Here is a 20,084-nt window from a genome sequence, read left to right as displayed (position 1 = left end):
TACAACTATTGTTTATGAAGAGGTTGTCATAATGATCAAAAAATCAGATCAGATCAGATCAGAAAAACATATCAGATAAGAAACTATAGTTCAAGCATTTGTTAAAGATACACAAGTCAAATAAAACTATAATATATGGTATACGACTAGTTGCCTTGGTATCGTACTAGTTGCCCTTTATATTTCGGAATTCGAAAGCAAGGTATTCGGTGCCAAGTCGCGACTTTACGGTGATTTATTCATCAAATCGGTGTTCTGAGTGCTCAAAATGCAATTGTTTCAGTCTATGTGTAAGAGCTCGTGGTGAAGAGTGAACCGTCTTCGGTGGTTGGTTTTCTTGATTTCTTGAAAGACAACTGGCACTAAAATGGTTGCGTACCACTCAGAGTTTACTCTTCCGTATTATTCTAGTGGTATGGTTGCGACAAGTCCAGCTTTTCCACAAAAACAGTCAACCTGTCAAGCATTTGCTTAAAAATGATTCGACCGCGAACAGCTTTTCTTGGATTCGGTTGACTTTCAAACTGACTGCTAATTACTTTCAGACTCATACGTATAAATCAACAATTCATCACATATCATGTTGCCATAGACGTGTTTCGAATCATCGTATATTTTAAATATTTCTCTCGACTAATCGACACCAATCTTTTTTGAGCAATCAACAAATTGTGTGGGATCCCACGCAAAAAAATGTCTGCTATCAAATGTTCGTGTAACGTTGAATGTGAGCTAGTTCCACTAGCACCCATAGTTGTCTCAATAACACGATAGATCACATGACAATCTTGCAATATCAGTTAGTTAATAGTTTCCTGAAAAAGAACTGATTTTGGATGACCCTCATAAACGACATACGACCTCGATTGAATACACCATAAAATCGATTAACCCTGTTTTATAATGTATGTAGCTCCATCACCGAAAATTGAATTAAGTTCATTGAAGTAACGTAGCTGAGATAACCTTGGTGAAAGTTGCGTTTCAATTTCATATTTTTGGCCGAAATGTAAATTTTTAGCAACTTTAAACAACAAATGTATATAACGCTCGTATTTCTAAACGTTCTTATTATGTATAACATGATAGATGTCAAACTTTATTACATATAAAGTTGTCAGTCATCAGATTGCAACACTGGGGTTGCCAATATCCGAAATGCAAAAAAGGCTCTACCTGTACATATCTAGGCTATTACAAAAAGCATGAAACTAAGCATCGTTAATAGCTTTTAAAAAGTTATATCGTATTTCTAAAGCACATATCTTCCATACAAACTGTCCTATCATACTCAAGACCTTGTATGAAAAACTCAAGACCTTCTCGTATTGTAAAACGACAATTGATCAGATCAAATCACTATAGCTTACAACTGTCATATTGTATAAACTGATCGATCAAAATAATGATGAAAATATTTTCATACTCTTTTACGCTGTAAGCAATGTATACACCTGTATAAAGGGTATATATTATAGCTTCGGTACAGTCGAAGTTAATAGTTCATCTTGTTTACTGTTTTATTTAGTTTCATGTGTATTAAATATTGGGTATATAGTATATAATAATATTAGCAATCGATAATCATCGTATTAAGGTATTATACTTATAAAAATCTTGTAATTTTCTTATAATATTATATAAATTTAAGACAATTTTTTTTATATTTAAAAATACTAAAAACTCTTATTTTTTACTTTTATTCTTTAATTAATACAACCAAGTAAATAAAATTTTGTAAATATGTTAGCCACGTTAATATAAATAGCTTATAAATACTATAAGTTAATACTGCTATATTTTCAAGCAAAATAATATTTTTTTCAAACACTCTCTTTTGGTTCTTGCTACAAATCTTTATATTTCTGTGGGCATGTAAATGTACAAAGATTTTGTGTAAACAGCTGCTTTCGCTGATTTTTATGTTTTAATCATTTTGTATTTTGTATTACTAAAATTAAGCAAAGCTCATATAAAAACCGCATTAAATCACACTCCAATTTACTTCACAGATGTCGCTGTCCACCAATCGGCCACTGTACGAAGAAGAATGGTTCCATGGTGTATTGCCACGCGAAGAAGTCGTGCGTTTGCTTAACAACGACGGTGATTTTCTGGTACGCGAAACCATACGCAACGAAGAGAGTCAAATTGTGCTCAGCGTTTGTTGGAATGGTCACAAGCATTTCATCGTGCAAACCACTGTCGATGGGCATTTCCGTTTCGAAGGTCCGCCATTCCCCAGCATTCAGGAACTCATTATGCATCAGTATCAGTCGGAGCTGCCGGTCACAGTTAAGTCGGGTGCCATCTTACGACGTGCCATTTGCCGCGAACGTTGGGAGTTGAGCAACGATGATGTCGTGTTGCTCGAGAAAATCGGACGTGTGAGTGGGCATATAATTTTTTGCTTAAAAGCAATGATACTTATAATTTTTGTGACAAAATATTTGCAGGGTAACTTCGGCGATGTCTACAAAGCCAAGTTGAAGTCCACAAAACAGGATGTCGCTGTGAAAACTTGCCGCATGACCCTGCCTGATGAGCAGAAACGCAAATTCCTGCAAGAGGGTCGTATTCTCAAGCAATACGATCACCCGAATATTGTCAAATTAATTGGTATTTGTGTGCAAAAGCAGCCGATTATGATCGTCATGGAACTCGTGCCAGGTGGGTTAATTAAAGGTGTCAAAATGCATTTGGAATTCAGCTGAAAAGTGTTTTTCACTAGAAATTTCTCACTGAACTTTAAAGCTTTTATGTTCGATAAAATGACGTCACCAAAAAAGATGATTTTTGCTTTACATTGTGTGTGGCACGATCAGCGCCATATTTTTAAATCCAAAATATTCTAAAATTATCGAAAATACTTTAAACTAAATTATTTTTTTTATTACTCTTCAGGTGGCTCTTTACTAAATTATTTGCGAAAGAACTCAAATTCATTGACGACACGTCAACAGATGGGCATGTGTCGAGACGCAGCGGCTGGTAAGTTGAAAATATTATTTTTAGTTATTCAAAAATTTGGCATAATATTATAAATATTTTCCCCCAATTTAGGTATGCGCTATTTGGAATCTAAAAACTGCATACATCGTGATCTCGCCGCTCGCAATTGTTTGGTTGATTTCGAAAACTCGGTGAAAATCTCTGATTTCGGAATGTCACGTGAAGAAGAAGAGTATATAGGTAAGTAAGAAAATGGTTTCAAAATACAATATATAAAGTAAGGTTGGATAGTTCAAAAATCAAGCTGACATGGCCATAAAGTGTTGGAGTTGTTTATATTTCTTACGAAGTAGGCGTAAGTCTAAGAGGCGGTATAATTTATATGGAGTATTATAAATAATATTTAAAAATAAAATTATATATATTAAAATTTATATATATTATAAATTATATAATTTTTATTTTTTTATAATTTTTATTTTTGTTTATTATTTTTTTTTTTTGCTAATTTTTAATAATTTTTAATAATATGTTTCTCATTTACAGTTTCCGATGGCATGAAACAAATTCCTGTTAAATGGACAGCGCCGGAGGCATTAAATTTCGGCAAATATACCTCATTGTGTGATGTTTGGTCCTACGGTATTTTAATGTGGGAAATTTTCTCCAAAGGTGATACACCTTACTCGGGTATGAGTAATTCACGTGCACGAGAGAGAATCGATGCAGGTGAGTGAGAATAATGAAATGAATCTTAGTTTAAAAAATATCAATCAATATTATAAGATCCAGTAAATAGTCTTGTTTTGGACAAGAGCAAATTAAACTAATTTTATGTTCTGTAGATAAAGTGATTTCTTTTTTGTGCTTGCTTTACAAATTTTTAGCGTGTTTTTTTCTTCTGGAATGAAAAACTTCTACCATAAAAAATGATTTTCTGTGAATTGTTGAAAGTGATGGACCCGAATCCTTTTTTTATATAGTCCCCGTTAGGGTGGTAAGGTTCAGACAAGTTGTCATCGAGATCATCCAACGGTAGGCCAAAGAAACGTCCGACGGGATCCGACTATAACAAGAGGGGTGTCAGATGTGTAAGGTTAGCTGGGCATGCAACGAAGTGGTTAGAATCATTCCGGCACTCTTTGCCAGACTTATATTATATTTGATATGTCGGGGTCGATTCTGAATAAGTTTAACCACAATGAAGCTGCGCAAGGGTCACTTTTGATTCTCGATCCAACTCGAGCTCATCGTCTGCAATGGGTGGTGGTTTATTTCCAAGTTCACTGAGTTCACCAAGTTCAATTCACTGAGAGGGAGTCGGTGAAGGTGTTTATGGCTTCAGTGTGAATGGTGGTCAGTGCATGTCTAAAGTTATATATGATGTCCGAAGACTGGTCGGCGTTTTGTCTTATATCGTTGATGTAATTGCGGAAAGACCTCTTGTAGCTCACAGTAGGTGGTTCAGGTTCAAACGTGTTACTGAAAGCATGATTTCTACGAAAACACCTCAGCAGAAACTGCTTGGAGAGGAATTTATTATACTCCTTAACTGGGAGCATACAGGCCTTACTGTGTAGATGTTCGATAAAAGACTTCAAGAGGCCTCGCGTTATAGTCCGAAGTGCAGTGTCTGGGCATGTCTGAAGCCTTCTCGTATGCGTTTCACTGCATGAGTTCATCATGCTGAACATTTGTAAATTTATATAACGACGTTTCCTTCTGGGTTTTACAAATTTCGAGGCAAATTTAATATGGTTAGTTTAGTCTATAAAAACCTTCAAAAATAGCAAATATAATAGTAATAGCTCTGAATATATATTGAAGCTGACCCGGCGACTGACTTCCCAATTTTATTTTTTTTTTGGAAGTCATAGACTCGTATAACTTTACCACAAATAATATAAACTTCAAACAACGCATTGTTCATTTAATGTTTTTAATGTTTGTAGCGCATCTACTGTAACATACCGCACTCAATACCGCTCTTAGCGCCACCAACTGGTGGATAGCTCATTGCTAATATAAACAAATAATTTGCAATAAATAAATAATGCGACTATAAGGAGAGTTATAAACTATCCTATCTTTCAAGTTGGACCAAACTGCACACAGTGTTAAAAATTTCATTAAAATCGGTTCAGTAGTTTAAGAGTCATCGCAAACAAAACAATGTGACACGTGATTTTTATATATAATATTATATATTTTATTAGATATGTAGAACGAAATTATAATAAATATTAAAATTAATATTCCTCTCTCTCCCCCTTACAGGTTATCGCATGCCAACACCTGAAAACACACCGCCCGAAATGTATCGGCTCATGTTAAAGTGCTGGTGCGCCGAAGCTGAAGCACGACCACATTTCGACGAGATCTACAACGTTGTCGATGCACTGATAATACGATTAGACAATAGTCATTAGCAAGCAAATATAAATTTAATGCAATAAAAAAGAAAAATAAATCATTTAAATATTTTCATACTGCATATATACATATACATATACTTATATATAAATTTAAATATATTAAGAGAAAAAAAAATAAATATTTAATTATGCTAAAATTCATACAGACACACACATGTTTGCATACAGTTAAGGTGATATACATACATACATTTAATTATACTTAACATATAAATACTTGAAGCTGTTTTTACATACAAACACATACAAAAAAAGTGAAGAATGTTGAAGCAGCCGAATCAAATTTTATATTTTCTAAGCATATATTTCGTGTTTTAAGATAGACTCACACTCATATTTTGCATATACATATACACACACACACATACTATATACAATGTGCGTAATTAACTGCATAATTATGTATGTAATATGGCGTAGCCGCTTTAGAATACTCGACAACTTAATAATTGCAACGATGTGCAACTGTGTAAATATTTTACTTGAAAAGCGTGTGTGCAAGCTATAAACATGCTTACATATTTATGCCTTTATGTATGTAAGTATATACGTTCAAATGTTCGCTTTTATAATCCGCCAGCAATTTTGTAAATTTTTAATTTGCTTTTTCGAAAATTTATAGCGGTTAGTTCATAAATTTTCGCTGATGAACTGTACCCTCGATGTGCCAAAAAAGAAAAACAAAAAAAGTTAATTAATGTAAACAATTCATAAGCGTCAATTTGCAAGCTGTTTATTTGTATTTTTAGCGTAGAGTCTTAAGTTTATTAATAAACACACACATACACATGTGTACTGAGCGGGTCAAGAGTGCTTTACATTGGTTGGAGGATATATTACTTTGATAGCTCTTACCACATGTTGGTGAAAAAATTATTTGAAAATATTCGTTTTTGCAAAAGCTTTTAATTTATGTTTAGACATTTTAAAAAATATACAAATATGCTTATATAATATATTATTGTAAGTTCTAATCCTTACATTCGTCAATTTTGAGCATAACGAAAATTATTTACCGCTGCTCATAACAAAACAAAAATTTTATAAAAAAAAATTATGCATAATTATATTTTACATTAATTTTTTATTTTTTGGAATTTTATATATATTTTTTTTCTTTGTAAATATAATTTTTTAATATTAAAATTTTGCTCGGATTATTTTTTTGAAATTTTTTATATATTTTTTTTGTAAACACATTGTTTTTTTACCTTTATTAGGTTTAATTTTTATACATTGATTTGTAATACAATAATTTTTGTGAAATACTACCTTTTAATCAAATCACACGAATTTACTCAAACCATTTAGCATTTAAGCTTTGATAATTTACATAAAAACATAAATCGTTTAAATTTATAGCGTTTGTATGTATTAGCTTTAGCTCTCATATATATTTTTTTGTTCTTATTTAAAAAATATTATATATGTATATGTATGCATAATTTTTCGTAGGCATTTGCTTGTATCAAACCTTTACATACATACATATATTTATATTCAGTTGCAGTGCAGTTTCCCACAAAATGTTGTTACTCGTATCTTTAAGTTAATTTTTATTGCATATACATACATACATTTTAATTAATTTTAAGTGTACTTTTTAAACTGCAAAAGTGTATATGAACTGCAAATTATAAATAAATAAACGAAATTTAAATAATTGAAGCCGTAAAAATTAAATATTTTGAGCAACAGCCAGAGTTATGAATATCAGGGGACACAAAGATAATATACTTATTTAATGCATTGTATGAATATATCCATCAAGAGGTTTTTTTTAGTGAACTTCACATTTTATTACAAGCTATATCTATCTTTGTCTGCAGTTTGAAATTTTATATTTTATTATACGAGGGCTGCTATATATTTCTGGCCTAATAAAGAAAATAGGAATATTTATCAACGAAAATGGTTTTATTGTTTTTCAAAATATTCTCCATCAAGATTTATACACTTTTGCATGCGCTCAAACCAATTTTCGAAGCACTTTTTCCACTCCGATTGAGACACCTTCAAAACATGGTTTTTGAATGCTTCAACAGCATCTTCTGGCGACGAAAATCGTTGACCACGCATTATTTTCTTGATGTGTGGGAATAAAAAGAAGTCATTGGGTGCCAAGTCAGGGCTGTACGGCGGATGACCCATCAATTCGACGTTTTGGCCGGTCAAAAAGGCGCTGGTTTGAGCCGATGTGTGAGAGCTCGCATTGTCATGGTGCACAATGATTCGTCTTCTCTTGTTCGTTTTTCGAATTTCTCCGAAGACTTCAGGCAAACAAATGGTGGTGTACCACTCAGAATTGACCGTCCTACGTTTCTCAAGCGGAATAGTCGTCACATGACCAGTTTTGCCGAAGAAACAGGCGACCATTTGCTTCGAAGTGCTTCTTCCACGAACAACTTTCGTTGGATTTGGCTCGTCTTGGAAGACCCACACGGTCGATTGCTGTTTTGTTTCGGGCTCATACGCATAGATCCATGATTCGTCACCTGTGACGATCTTATAAACGTCTTTTGAAGCACCGCGATCGTATTTTTTCAGCATTTCTTTACACCAATCCACACGAGCCTTTTTTTGAGCGATTGTCAAATTGTGCGGGATCCAACGAGAACAAACCTTTTTTACGACCAGGTGTTCATGCAATATCGAATGTATGCTGGTGGGAGAAATGCATAGGCATGCCTCTATCTGAAGGTATGTTACATGACGGTCTTGCATTATCAGTTCACGTACGGCATCGATGTTTTCTGGCACAACGGCTGTTTTTGGACGACCTTCTCGGAATTCGTCTTTGAGCGAGCGTCGGCCACGATTGAATTCGTTGTACCAGTTTTTCACAGTGCTATAGGATGGTGCTTCATAGCCATACAAAGATTTTAGTTCATCGATGCACTCTTGTCGTGATAATCCACGTCGAAAGTTGTGAAAAATGATCGCACGAAAATGTTCACGAGTTAATTCCATTTTTTGGCCGAGATGAATTTTTTAATTCCCTGTAAATAAAACAATTCACGATTAAATGACAAAACGTGCTGAGTGATGTTATGCTAAAAAAGTCAAACTTTCCAAGGAAATGTCAGAATTGTGACAAAAAAGTACCCGGAATTTGTACATAAAACGCAAAATATTTAATTATTCATTAATATTTATTTTGCCGCCTTCAAATTAATGCCCACCAAATGTAATATACTAATGCCAACGTTTTTTTCAGTCCTCGAAATACTTTTCATAAGCAGTTTCTGGGATGGCCTTCAGCGATTTTTTTTATATCTTCGATCGATGGAAAACGGGTTCCATTCCAATGAATGTTGACATGTTTGCTCGTTAAACTCATAAACCTATTTCTCATCGGCAGTTATAATCTTTCCATGAATGTGGGATTGGAATTCGCATGACCAAGCATGTCCAAAAAGATATGTTTACGGTACTTTTTTTGAAAAAAATGTCAGCGTTATCGGGACGAGTCGAATAAGAACACGTTTCATACCCAAAATATATACTAAAATCATTCGAACGGACTCGCCAGTTCTCTTCTCATTTCTCTAACACTTGCCATACGGTTTTCAAGCAAAAAATCATAGTAGAATGAAGCCCATAGGAAACGAAAGATAAAGTAACAAACATTAAGGAAAGAAAATTGACGGTCGATATGATATCAGATTTTTTGATGGGTTAAAAACGGTTCATCTCGGTTTTCGGGAAAACTACGAGTCCTATAGAAAAGAAATTATGTTGTAATGTTGTAAGTAATGAAAAGATCTATAACTTTTTTTAAATTTTATTTTACTTAACCTCAAAATTTGTGTAGAAACTCAATTAACCTAGTTTGTTTTATATTTTTTTATTATAATTATAATAACTTTAATTAAACGACAATAAATATAATTTTATGACAACATTATAAAATAAACAAAAAATTCAAGAAATACATTACGAGGCAAAGCATTTTTGATATTATTTTTTTAAGCTTTCTACATATTAAATATTAAATTGTAACCAATTGGCTGGGTTTGTAACGGTTATCTGTTCAACATCCTCAACTGAGACGCCTCTGGCAAACATGCGTGGCAGAATATTCATATAAACGTGGTGATAGCCATGGCCGCCATAAGAAGTCTGCGATATTGAAAAGATATTGCATTAGTAATTTGATTTACTTTGTAACTCCGTAAAACTCACCAAACGATGTTTCGTGTGTATATCATGTGAGAGTAAAACGCGATTCACCAAACCCTCCTCTAGCAATTTCAAGACATTCGATAGACGCTGGCCATCCGATGGCATGTCAACAGTGGAATTCAGCTGATAGAATGAACACTCAATACCGAAGAGATCGTATTGAATGTAACTGCCTAGCTTGGCGAACTCCAGCACTTGATCGATGTCCAAGAGGGTGCCTAACAGGATAAAAACAATTTAACCTAATCAATAACCATACATTTACTTCCAACTCACGATCCACATGCGACATGATGGCTTTGTCAGCACGACCGCCGGCCTCCAAATAGAGACGCATGATTTCGAAAGGCGCCTCTGCATCACGACCAGGATGGAAGGAAACACCACAGCCAAGCACTTCCTGTATTTCGCCGGTGGCGCGTATGGCACGTTTCTCAAAATCTGAGCACGAAAAATATTTATAATATAATTATTATTTCGCTTCTCTCTATTTCTCTCAGCACTCTCACTCACCATGTAGTGGATAAACGCTGCCCACTTCGCCAATGTAGCCGCACTTGACCATGCCCACACCCTCCACTTCAACACCAGTAATGATTTCTCTCGAATACAAATCGGTCAATTGCTCCACAGTCATGCCCAAGTGATCCTTTTCCTGCAGATTGTGCACATAATGTCCGGTGCCGGCGATAACATGCACACCTGTGCTCTTCGCCACATCCACCATAAGTTCGAGGTTGCGTTTCAATCCATGCGAACTATTCTCCACAATTGAACCACCGCCGTACTTCTTATATAGTTGTATGTCTTTCCTGACCGCCTCGTGTGCCTCCTCATCGTGGAAGTGGATATTTTCGTGCGATGAATAGGGATACTGACGTACGTAGCCGACGGTTTCCAGGCTAATTTTCTGCTTCAGATATGGCTTGAACTCCTCTGGTGGTTCACAATAGAAACCTTCAAAATCCAATGCGAGATGCTCATGGGTGAGTGTACGGCCAAGTAGATTGGGATCGATGGGTCCAAGAACTGTAAGACAACAAGTGTTTAGAGATGATAGTTAAGTTAACAGTGTCATAATGGCATGGGACGGAGATGGCACTAAAGCTGTATCGAATGATTGTTTTTCTGGGACATTCTAACTGTCCCCGTTTACCTGAAAAGAAGCTTTAACAAACACCTAGGTTTAGTTAGGTTAGATGGCTGATCGATGATCGCACGTGGACTGGTATGTGTAGTTCTTCGTGAAGCCATGGAAAATAATAACTTCTGTGTTTGAACTTACAGATTAGCAAAACGCTTAGTAGTCAATACAAATAGGCGCTTGATTTCAACTCCCGCCAGTTCTATGGTATGTCTGAATGTATGCGCTCCCAAGTGTTTATGCCTTGACCTCCCAAACGAGGGACAGTCAAGAGGGAAGTGTTGAGTTGTTTCCACCTCATCTTATTCCAAACAGCTTCTGCAAATGGCGTCTGGTAAGATTCTCAACCTAGTTAAAAACCCACAACTAGGGAGAGGCTAGCCTTACTAAGGGCAAAGAGATCACTAGATCTCCTGCGATCAATCTTAAGCCAAAAGACTTCTGTGACAGTAGTCTAGTAGTATAATACAAGAAGATACGGTAGCATCGCCCCGCTCCCATTCTACCGATGGCTGTTGTAGGGTGTCTTTCCTTGCTTGCTCAGCAGCTTTACAATTTCCTGCGATTCCGCTATAGCCCGGCACCCATACCAATATTATCACAAAAGTATGCGATGATATTGATAACGAGGTTAGGCACTCCTCGACTAACACTGAACGCACTGTAAATGAGTTCAAGGCCAGTATCGCCGCTATGCTATTAAGTTAATGGTATCTTCTCTAAAAAGGCTGTACTGCTTAGCAGCAGATCTACCGCTATTTTAATGGCTGCAACCTCGGCTTGGAATACACTACACTAGCCAGGAAGTCTGAAATTTGAGTTGATAAAGAGCACCCGACAGTAAAATCCTCCACCAACCTTCCCCCAAGCTTTGGCACATCTGTAAAGAATCTCACCGTCCCTCTCCTTCAGCGGCTTCTTCCCACCCATAGCTCCCATCGTCAGTGTATGAACAGAGGAACAGCCGCTACAGTTCGGTTTGGTGACTTCATGATCTAGATGATGGGCCTTTCAGCACTCTGTGGAAGTGATTAAGGTGACTAATTTCGATTCCATCCTAGTTACCAGGTTGACTAAAGGTCATCCTCAGTCTGGCGAGACTGGACAGTCGAGGAGAAAATTTCGAAACGTTTTTACTTTGGGGTTTTAGTTTATCTTTAAGAAATAGGGTCTGCCAAATTTAAAAAACCGAGATGAGGATTTAATTAGTTAGGCTTTAGATAGAATTGTCTGTCAGTAAAAGCAATTGCTACCTAACTATCGTAAGCATTGTTCTCTCAATATGGTTTCAAAACAATATCACATTTGCTCAGGAATATCTCCATATGAGTGTATATTCCAAAAATATTTTGTCGCAAGTAACCTATTTTGCATAAGATTTGTGAGGTATGTCAGTGGTTACGATAAAGAATTATATAAAATATGTTACTTCAAGGACTACCTTAGGGTTTGTTGAGATATACGAGTACACCGCACCTTAAGGAATTTATATAGCACTTGGAAATTACGCAAAAAAAATATTAAAGAACTACCAAAGTAATAATACTTATGGAAAATCCAAATTTAATAGATTAGTTTTTCAGTCAGAAATAAATAACTGGCATTAATACTTCAAAGAAACCGCTAAAAAGATTTAAACTTGGAAAAAAAAATATTTTTAAAGCTGTGTACCTCAATATTGGGGGACGATACATTTACCAAAACTTTTATAAAAACACAAATTTATTTTTCCATTAAAGATTAATTAAAATACACCTCGAACATTTAAAAAAATTAAATAGTAATTAAATATGAGAAGCCGAAATGTCATTAGAGACCTTTCTCATAATTAAATTTTACACATGATACTACAGCCGGTCATGTGACCAGTTATTTTTCACTTACTTGTATTCATACAAGTGTAAGTATGTAAAATAATTAATTTGAGCTGTAAACAGCATCTTTATTGTAATTAGAATCCGATAAACTACGTAAAGCAAATGAATTATGCATTTTTCCTCACCAGTTTGAACAATTGGCATTTTCAGTTATTTTCAGTAAAAAATAAAAACAACAAACAAGCTAGAATTAAACACTTAGTTTTATCAGCACTAGAATTTACGAAGAAGTGATCGCTTTGCCCGCTTCTATAATACTGTAAGGCTTCAGCTAACGCAAAGTGGGATACTAGCTCCAAGTTAAACGCTGAGACAAGCAGTCGAACGAAGGAAAATCCAAAACAAATATACAAAAACAGAAAAACAAACATAGATTAAGGCAGCAAGATGCAAATAGAAATTAAAACAAGAATAAAATATTGTTTGACACCAATACATACATAAATAGTTGAACTCACAGCTGATAGGGCGTTAATATGCGTGCTTTATTAAGATTTCGGTGATAAGAAATTCATATCTATACTTGTATATGGCATTATCATTGAGTCCCGCTAGGAAAATGGAAACTTGTGAAACTGTTAATTGAGGAAGATTTGTTGTATGACATTTCAGTAACGGGTTATCCAAGTAGGAGCGCTTTTTTCAATAGCCTGTTTTTGACAGATCACGCGAGAGTCGTGTCAAGCTGTCATGTTACTTTTGTTCAGTATTGTTTGGCATTTCATCAAGGAAAGGCTTACGCCTGAACAATGTTTACCAAATTTATTTATTCAAATTTATTATGAATATTCACATTATGTAAAGAATGTGTTTTGCGCGCTTCGCTTAACTTATGGTCAACATATTCGGTCTACTGAGCGTACTATTCGCAACAACATCACCCATCTTGAGACTCAGCATTCATTATTGGATAATATTCGACCAAATAGAGCGCGTCTAGCACTCAATGAAGAAAATAAAGCAGCCGTAGCTGAGAGTGTACACGAAGACCATGGAAAGTCGATTCGGCGCCGTTCGCAGCAACTCGGACTGACGTATGGAATGACTTGACGTATTTTACGTCGAGATCTTAAATTGAAAGAGCACAAAATACAACTTGTGCAAGAACTGAAGCCGACCGACCTTCTCAAGCGACATCACTTTGCTCTATGGGCTCTTAAAAAGTTCCAAGAAGATCCAACATTTTCGAACCAAATTTTGTTCAGCGATAAGGTTCATTTCTGGCTCAATGGGTATGTAATCAAGCAAAATTGCCCCTTGCCATGATAACCGACTATTTGATGTCTGAAATTGAAGCTCGATAATAAGTCTGTAGATCCCAATAACAGACATAGATATAGTCAAAACAGAAACTATTATAAAAATGCGTGGCAAGTCGGACGACGTGTTTATAGTTTTATAAACGCAATAAAAATAGTATAATTAAAACTTTGACAACAATAAAAATATTGTTATTGAAAAATAATACTACAATATTGCTTCACAGGGTAGATCTTGATAAATTATATAAGTATTTCTAAAGAGCACAGTATATAGTACTAGTAAAATAGGAGAGAATAAATTATCGTTTTTAGAGATAAATAATTTTGAAGAAATGATATACCTTTTATATATTTTTCTAGTCAACGTCAATCTCCCAAAATAAGTCACGTACACTTTTCTTTACACCTTTCTCCGGACCACCCACAACTTCATGGAATATTATTTCGAATATCGTATATACAAAAGCGCCGAAAAATTAATTAGAGACTGCATGTGAATTACTTTTTTCAATTCATGCAAATTGACAGACACAATGCAACTTGTTGATCAGATTGTGGGTTCATTATTGATATGAGAAATGTTAATAGTAAATTATTTACAGTATTACCCGTTTATAAGAAACTGTTTTTGAACTTATACACTTATATACAAAAATTGTATACGAGATGTGTTCAAAAAATAACGGTAATTTTAAAATTTTAAGTTTTGGAAAAAGGGGAAAGTTCAAATCTCAAAATTTTTCTTTATTACGTTGATATACTCAACTCGTGCATGCCCTTAAAAGATGATAAAAAATATTTTCAGCTTTATTCATTGCTTACTTTGTCGGTAGCAGCCGCTAGGGTTAGACGTGTTTTAAAAGCTCGACAATTTTCGTTTGTTAAAATCTCACACAGTCTGCATATTCCCCAGTCATATCTCCGTGTGACTTTTTCCAATTTCCAAAAAATAAAGATAAGGTGGTTTTACTAAATAAAAATCGTTGAAAGGTAAAGGCTATCTCAAAAATCAAGTTCGAGAAGTGTTTCAACAAAGAAGCGCTGGCATAAGTACATAATATCGAATGGGCAATATTTTGAACATTAATGTAGACAAATGATTAATATATATATATTTTTTTAAAAGACGAAAATTCTAGTTATAATTTGAATACACCTCGTTTGTGTATTTTGAAAAAAAAAAGTTGTCTTATGTCTTTAGATAACATTTTTATAGCAAAGTACTATATATAGCAAAATATTGTTTACTTACTTTGGAAGACGCTCTTTTTAATATTATCGCTTCTATTATTATTTTGTTTTTCACAAGCATTTAGTGCAATTCAAAGTTCAAGGCATGTCAAAATCATATGATACAAAATATTCTCACAGCACACTGCAAATTGTGTGTGTGTAATAAATGAAGCCCATCATTTCTGATTGTGTGTGATGTTATTATGCCTGGCATATAAACAAGAACTTTCGCCAAGAATTTGGTTCGTAGAAGGGAGGAAATTGTCTGCGCTGTGATAGGTGAAAGCCCCCGAATTTTTACGATCATATGATTGTGCTGATATCATATTAAGTAAGCAATATGTACAGTGTTTTTCTTTAATATTCTATTTTTTTGATATGCAACGACAAAAGATTAGATATTTTATCTTATTACAATAGATAAAATGTGTTGTGGATAGAGGTACCAGCAATACGTCAGCCATTCTTCTTCATTTTTACTGGCGTAAATACCGCTACGCGGTTATAGCCGAGTTAACAACAACGCGTCAGTCGTTTCTTCTTATCGCGATTCGGCGTTTATTTGAGATACCAAGTGCAGTCAGGTCTCTCTCCACCTGATCTCTCTAACGGAGTGGAAGTCTTCTTCTTCCTCTGCTTCCTCCGGCGGGTACTGCATCGAATACCTTCAGAGCTGGAGTGTTTTCATCCATACGGACGACTTGACCTAGCCAGCGTAGCCGCTGTCTCTAAATTCGCTGGACTATGTCAATGTCGTCGCATATCTCATACAGCTCATCGTTCCATTGAATGAGATATTCGCCGTGGCATGAGGACTATATATCTTCCGCAGAACCTTTCTCTCGAAAACTCGTAAAGCCGACTCATTAGAGTGCCTCTGCACCATACAGAAGGACGAGAATAATGAGTGACTTATAGAGTTTGGTCTTTGTTCGTCGAGAGAAGATTTTACTTCTCAATTGCCTACTCAGTCCGAAGTACCATCTGATGACAAGAGTTATTAAGTGTTGGAGTTCGATGCTGACATTGTTGTTGGTATTAATACTGGTTCCAAAAAAGGCGGCTCCGTTTCATGCGGTCAAAAGCAGATTTTAAATCAACGAACCGGTGATGTGTGTTGATCCTCTTTTCACGGGTTTTTCCAAGATTTGGCCATTCACCTTGCGCTATGTCATTACGAGTATAAACCTTCCTTCAAAGAAATATCTTCATTAGACCATTAGCTGATAGGATGAAAGTCGAATGTTTCCCGATGAGGGTCTGTCAATGACTGAAAACTACGAAAAAATTTAAAATGTCTTATTGCACAATTCAAAAGCGACCAACAACGTTTTGGCTTACGAACGCAATTTGTGTTGTTTACAGTAACATAAAATATTCTTTCGACCAAAAAATGGAATTAAATCGCGAATCGGATTAACTCTTCAAGAATTCATAAATGGATGTAATTAAAGTGTTGACGATGACGCTCTATCAAAAGCCAGTGTTTATCCATGGAGCGGTGAATTCAATCGAGGTTTCAGATCACTCCAAGACGAATTTCGGGAAGGTCGTCCAAAATCAGTTGTTGTTCCGGAAACTATTGATGAATTGATGATGTGCGCAAACTGATAATACAAGATCATCATATGACTTACCATGAGATTGAGACAACTATGGGCATTAGTGGGACTAGCATACAATCAATTCATTTGTCGATTGGTCGAGAGAAATGTTAAGAAAATACGATCGCAGGGTTTCAAAACACGTCTATGACCTCGTGAAATATGATGAATCGTGGATTAATGCATAAGAGCTCGCTAGTAAACAGCAGTCGACTGCATGAGTGTTTCAAGATGAGCCGAATCCACCAAAACATCCCCGGTGTAGTCGTGACTTGTCACCAAATAACTTCGTTTTAATCCCGTATGTAAAAAATAAATAAAAAAGTCAAGGCTTTTGTCACCTGAAGAGGCAGTTGATGAAGGACTCCTAATAATATTGCACACTTTAGAAATGATGGAGAAATATTAGCATCAAAATGAAGACAGAAAAGTGCGATTAGTTAAACACTAGTTCTTATTTAATAATAAGGTAATCGGTGATTTTTAAGATCAATGGTTTCAGACGATGAACAGTAAATAATTTCTAAAGTAACAATTTAAAACATTTTCCCAGCTTTTACAGGTCTGTGAACACTGAAAATATCTTTAAAATATCTATATTTTGTTAAGAAATTGCATTAAACAAAGTTATATAACGGTAACTAACACTGAAAACAAATTATTTCACCTAAACTTAAAAACAATTAAGTTATCCGAAAGAAGACATCTTGAAAGTTGAGAGAATATTTTACAAAACTTCAAAAATTTTCTGAAGCATTTTTTTCAGTCATCAAGAGTTATTCATTTTTTCAATTTTCAATAAATAAACCCACCTCATACTGTTTTAAAAGAGATTTCTATTACATTAGCCGACTTAAAGAAATATTAAATCCCACCAATGGAGTTCGGAGAGAAGCAATCTTGTGACGGCTTTACGCTCGATACAACCTCGAGTTCTAAAATTGATTTTCCCTGCGGTGATCCTGAATCGAGAAGAAAAGCTGAACACATTGAGAAGCCGGAAAAATCGGAGGAATCAGACGATCCATGCGCGAACATGGTCTCGACCTCATCTTCTTCATCCACTAACACAATGCTGAGTCAATATTTCGGTTCCGAGTGTCACAAACGCGATCATACTCGCAAAGAGCCGCCCAATATTGGATATGAGCTGAATGTGGCCAAAGCCATTATGCAACAATACAGCACCATTAGTGGTGATAATTTGTAAGTGATCGTTTTTTATTCTCAAAGCATGTATGGACTCACCTATTTTTTCATAGATTTGACCACTTAGCCGACATTATCAAGCGAGTTATTGACGAGCGTCCACCGAACATAATAGATTTCTTCGAGGAATTCAGTCGTAATGTGCGTGAACAAAAGTTGCATTTACCAGAACGATTTCCACCGGACGGAGTCTTTGAAGAATCGCGTATTTATCGTGTGGCGAAAAAATTTCTTTTGTCTATGAAGGTAAAGAGATGCGTAAGAAATAGTTTAACTAGAATTCTCATTGAAGGAAGATATGCATTATCAACCAAACCAAATAACACAACAATTTTTAAAATGTAGTTTCTTCATTTCAGCTACCAGTACCCGAACCGCACGAGCTGCAGGTCGCTGATGAAATGGCCACCGTCGAGGAGTCCAAATCTGCCATTTTAGAGGGTTTGAAGCTCGACATATTGGACTTAAGTCGCTTCATTACCTTCAACGAACGTGTGCAGCATTTACAATTCTTCTGGAATCAATGTGGTTTCGGCATCAATTCCGATGATATTTTCCAACTCGCCTGTGCCATGGATCGCTTGCAGACACATCCTTCTATAATGCAGTGTCGCTTTTGGGGTATGATAAATGGTCTCAAAGCGTCGTATTACATTGTAGAAGCTTCATTATCACACGAAGAAGTGCTATCGCGCGTCGATCAAATGACAGAAGAATTACAAGAAAAACATAAGGATCTGCTGTCACGATTAGTGTCGGGCACGAAGCCGTTGCCTACATTTGTTGGACCTGAATTAACGCCCGGAAAATTAGGTTGGGATGATCATCCAATTGAAGAAATTGAGAAAATGGTGCCGGCGGCTGCACCTATACCACTGGCTGAGTCAAAAGAAGTTTTCAATATACCGCCAGAAACTGTCGGTAGCGGTGCAAATCGATTTTCATATTTTGTAGTGAACTCGGTTTCGGATGATTGGATGGAATTGCCAATGGTAACGCCTTCTCAAATTCAAGTATCACGGGAGATAAAGAAATTTCTCACGGGCGATCTTGAAGCTGAAATTCAATCTTATCCATGCTTTCCGGGGAAAGAGAAACATTATCTACGCGCGCTCATAGCTCGAATAACAGCTGGTACATACATTGCACCCCATGGCTATTATAGAACCATGACCAAGAAAGAAAGACGTCTTTACGAAGGTATCGAAGATGATGAAGAGGAGGAGGAAGAGGAACCATCTCTTCTAGGCGAAGGCGAGGAGGACATTATTGGTAAGTATTTCAGTCAAGCAAAGTTTGTATACAAACTATTTTAACTTTCGAACTCAGCAGATAATGACATAATGCTATTAAAGAACGAAAAATATGTACCAGAATCCTTAGAGTCACTCACAAACCTACACAAATGGTTACATGTAAGGCCAAATCTATTGCGTCAGGGACGTGTGCTCTGGTATGATGAACTGAAGGCACATAAAACGCGTGAAAAAGAATTAGAACGTCTGCGGAAACTCTTGCGTATGGAAGAAATGGGCGAAGAGGAAGACGATTTGGACCAGGAAGAGGAGGAAGAGGAAGACATGGAAGGTGAAGAATTTTCCGTACCCGAAGAAGGACCGCCCATACTACACCCCTGCTCAAATGATCTTAGTGATCAATTCACTATGCCATGGGTCACACGTTTCACCAGTAAGTACACGAATCGAAATGAACGTATACTCATCCTCCAATCCAATGTCTGGCCGGGTGCTTACACCTTCACCTTTGAAAAGCTGTGCGAGTCAATTTATGTGGGTTGGGGTCATAAGTATGTTGCGCGTAATATGGTATTGAAACATCTGCCACCTGTTTTGGAGGAATATCCGCATGGGGAGGAAGACTTCATCGAGACAACTGATCCAACACCAGAAGAGGAGGAAGCCTATCGTTTAAGTTTAATTAAGAAAGTCAAGAAGGTGAACGAGGAACATTTGGATGAATATGACGATGAGCTTTCGCCTGAAACAAATACTGAGGATGAAGATGAAGCATGATTTATTGAAATATTTTTTTCTTTTTAGTGTAACAATTTTTGCAAACGTTTTATAAATGAGATGAAATGAAATTGTATGAAATACATATTTGTTCTGGTCTCTTAAAGACTCGTCTTTAGTTTTCCGAACTTTAAACATTCAAAAAAGTGA

General features: G+C 35.8%; 3 protein-coding genes across 13 annotated transcripts in view; 2 read left to right on the top strand and 1 right to left on the bottom strand.

The window, feature by feature from the left end:
• LOC105227655 (tyrosine-protein kinase Fer) overlaps positions 1-7,299 on the top strand; it is a 92,167-nt gene extending 84,868 nt beyond the window's left edge. For all 10 annotated transcript variants that reach the window (XM_049448700.1, XM_049448699.1, XM_049448698.1 and 7 more), the window contains 6 exons: positions 2,013-2,387; positions 2,457-2,670; positions 2,905-2,991; positions 3,064-3,192; positions 3,499-3,681; positions 5,230-7,299. In XM_049448700.1, the coding sequence (XP_049304657.1) occupies positions 2,013-2,387; positions 2,457-2,670; positions 2,905-2,991; positions 3,064-3,192; positions 3,499-3,681; positions 5,230-5,381 (1,140 nt within the window). In that variant the 3' untranslated portion in view covers positions 5,382-7,299. The remainder of the gene's footprint in view (positions 1-2,012; positions 2,388-2,456; positions 2,671-2,904; positions 2,992-3,063; positions 3,193-3,498; positions 3,682-5,229) is intronic.
• A 1,938-nt stretch (positions 7,300-9,237) lies between these two features.
• On the bottom strand, positions 9,238-12,878 carry LOC105227656 (phosphotriesterase-related protein). Its single transcript, XM_049448748.1, has 5 exons — positions 12,719-12,878; positions 10,086-10,601; positions 9,849-10,013; positions 9,573-9,790; positions 9,238-9,509 (listed from the first exon to the last, which is right to left on the bottom strand). The coding sequence occupies exons 1-5, from the start codon at positions 12,735-12,737 to the stop codon at positions 9,372-9,374; spliced, it is 1,056 nt and encodes a 351-aa protein (XP_049304705.1). The 5' UTR covers positions 12,738-12,878; the 3' UTR covers positions 9,238-9,371.
• Positions 12,879-17,138: 4,260 nt separating this feature from the next.
• Positions 17,139-19,935, top strand: LOC105227646 (radial spoke head protein 4 homolog A). 2 transcript variants are annotated; one of them, XM_019990806.2, is made up of 4 exons: positions 17,139-17,898; positions 17,955-18,147; positions 18,261-19,173; positions 19,234-19,935. In XM_019990806.2, the coding sequence occupies exons 1-4, from the start codon at positions 17,570-17,572 to the stop codon at positions 19,932-19,934; spliced, it is 2,136 nt and encodes a 711-aa protein (XP_019846365.1). In that variant the 5' UTR covers positions 17,139-17,569; the 3' UTR covers position 19,935. The 2 variants fall into 2 exon arrangements, with proteins under 2 accessions (XP_019846365.1, XP_011205397.1); XM_011207095.2 differs by having other exon boundaries at positions 19,231-19,935.
• The last annotated feature ends 149 nt before the right edge of the window (positions 19,936-20,084 follow it).

Source organism: Bactrocera dorsalis, chromosome 2 (assembly GCF_023373825.1).
Source record: "Bactrocera dorsalis isolate Fly_Bdor chromosome 2, ASM2337382v1, whole genome shotgun sequence".
NCBI classification, from domain to species: Eukaryota; Metazoa; Arthropoda; class Insecta; order Diptera; family Tephritidae; genus Bactrocera; species Bactrocera dorsalis.
This window is presented reverse-complemented; position numbering and strand designations above follow the sequence as displayed.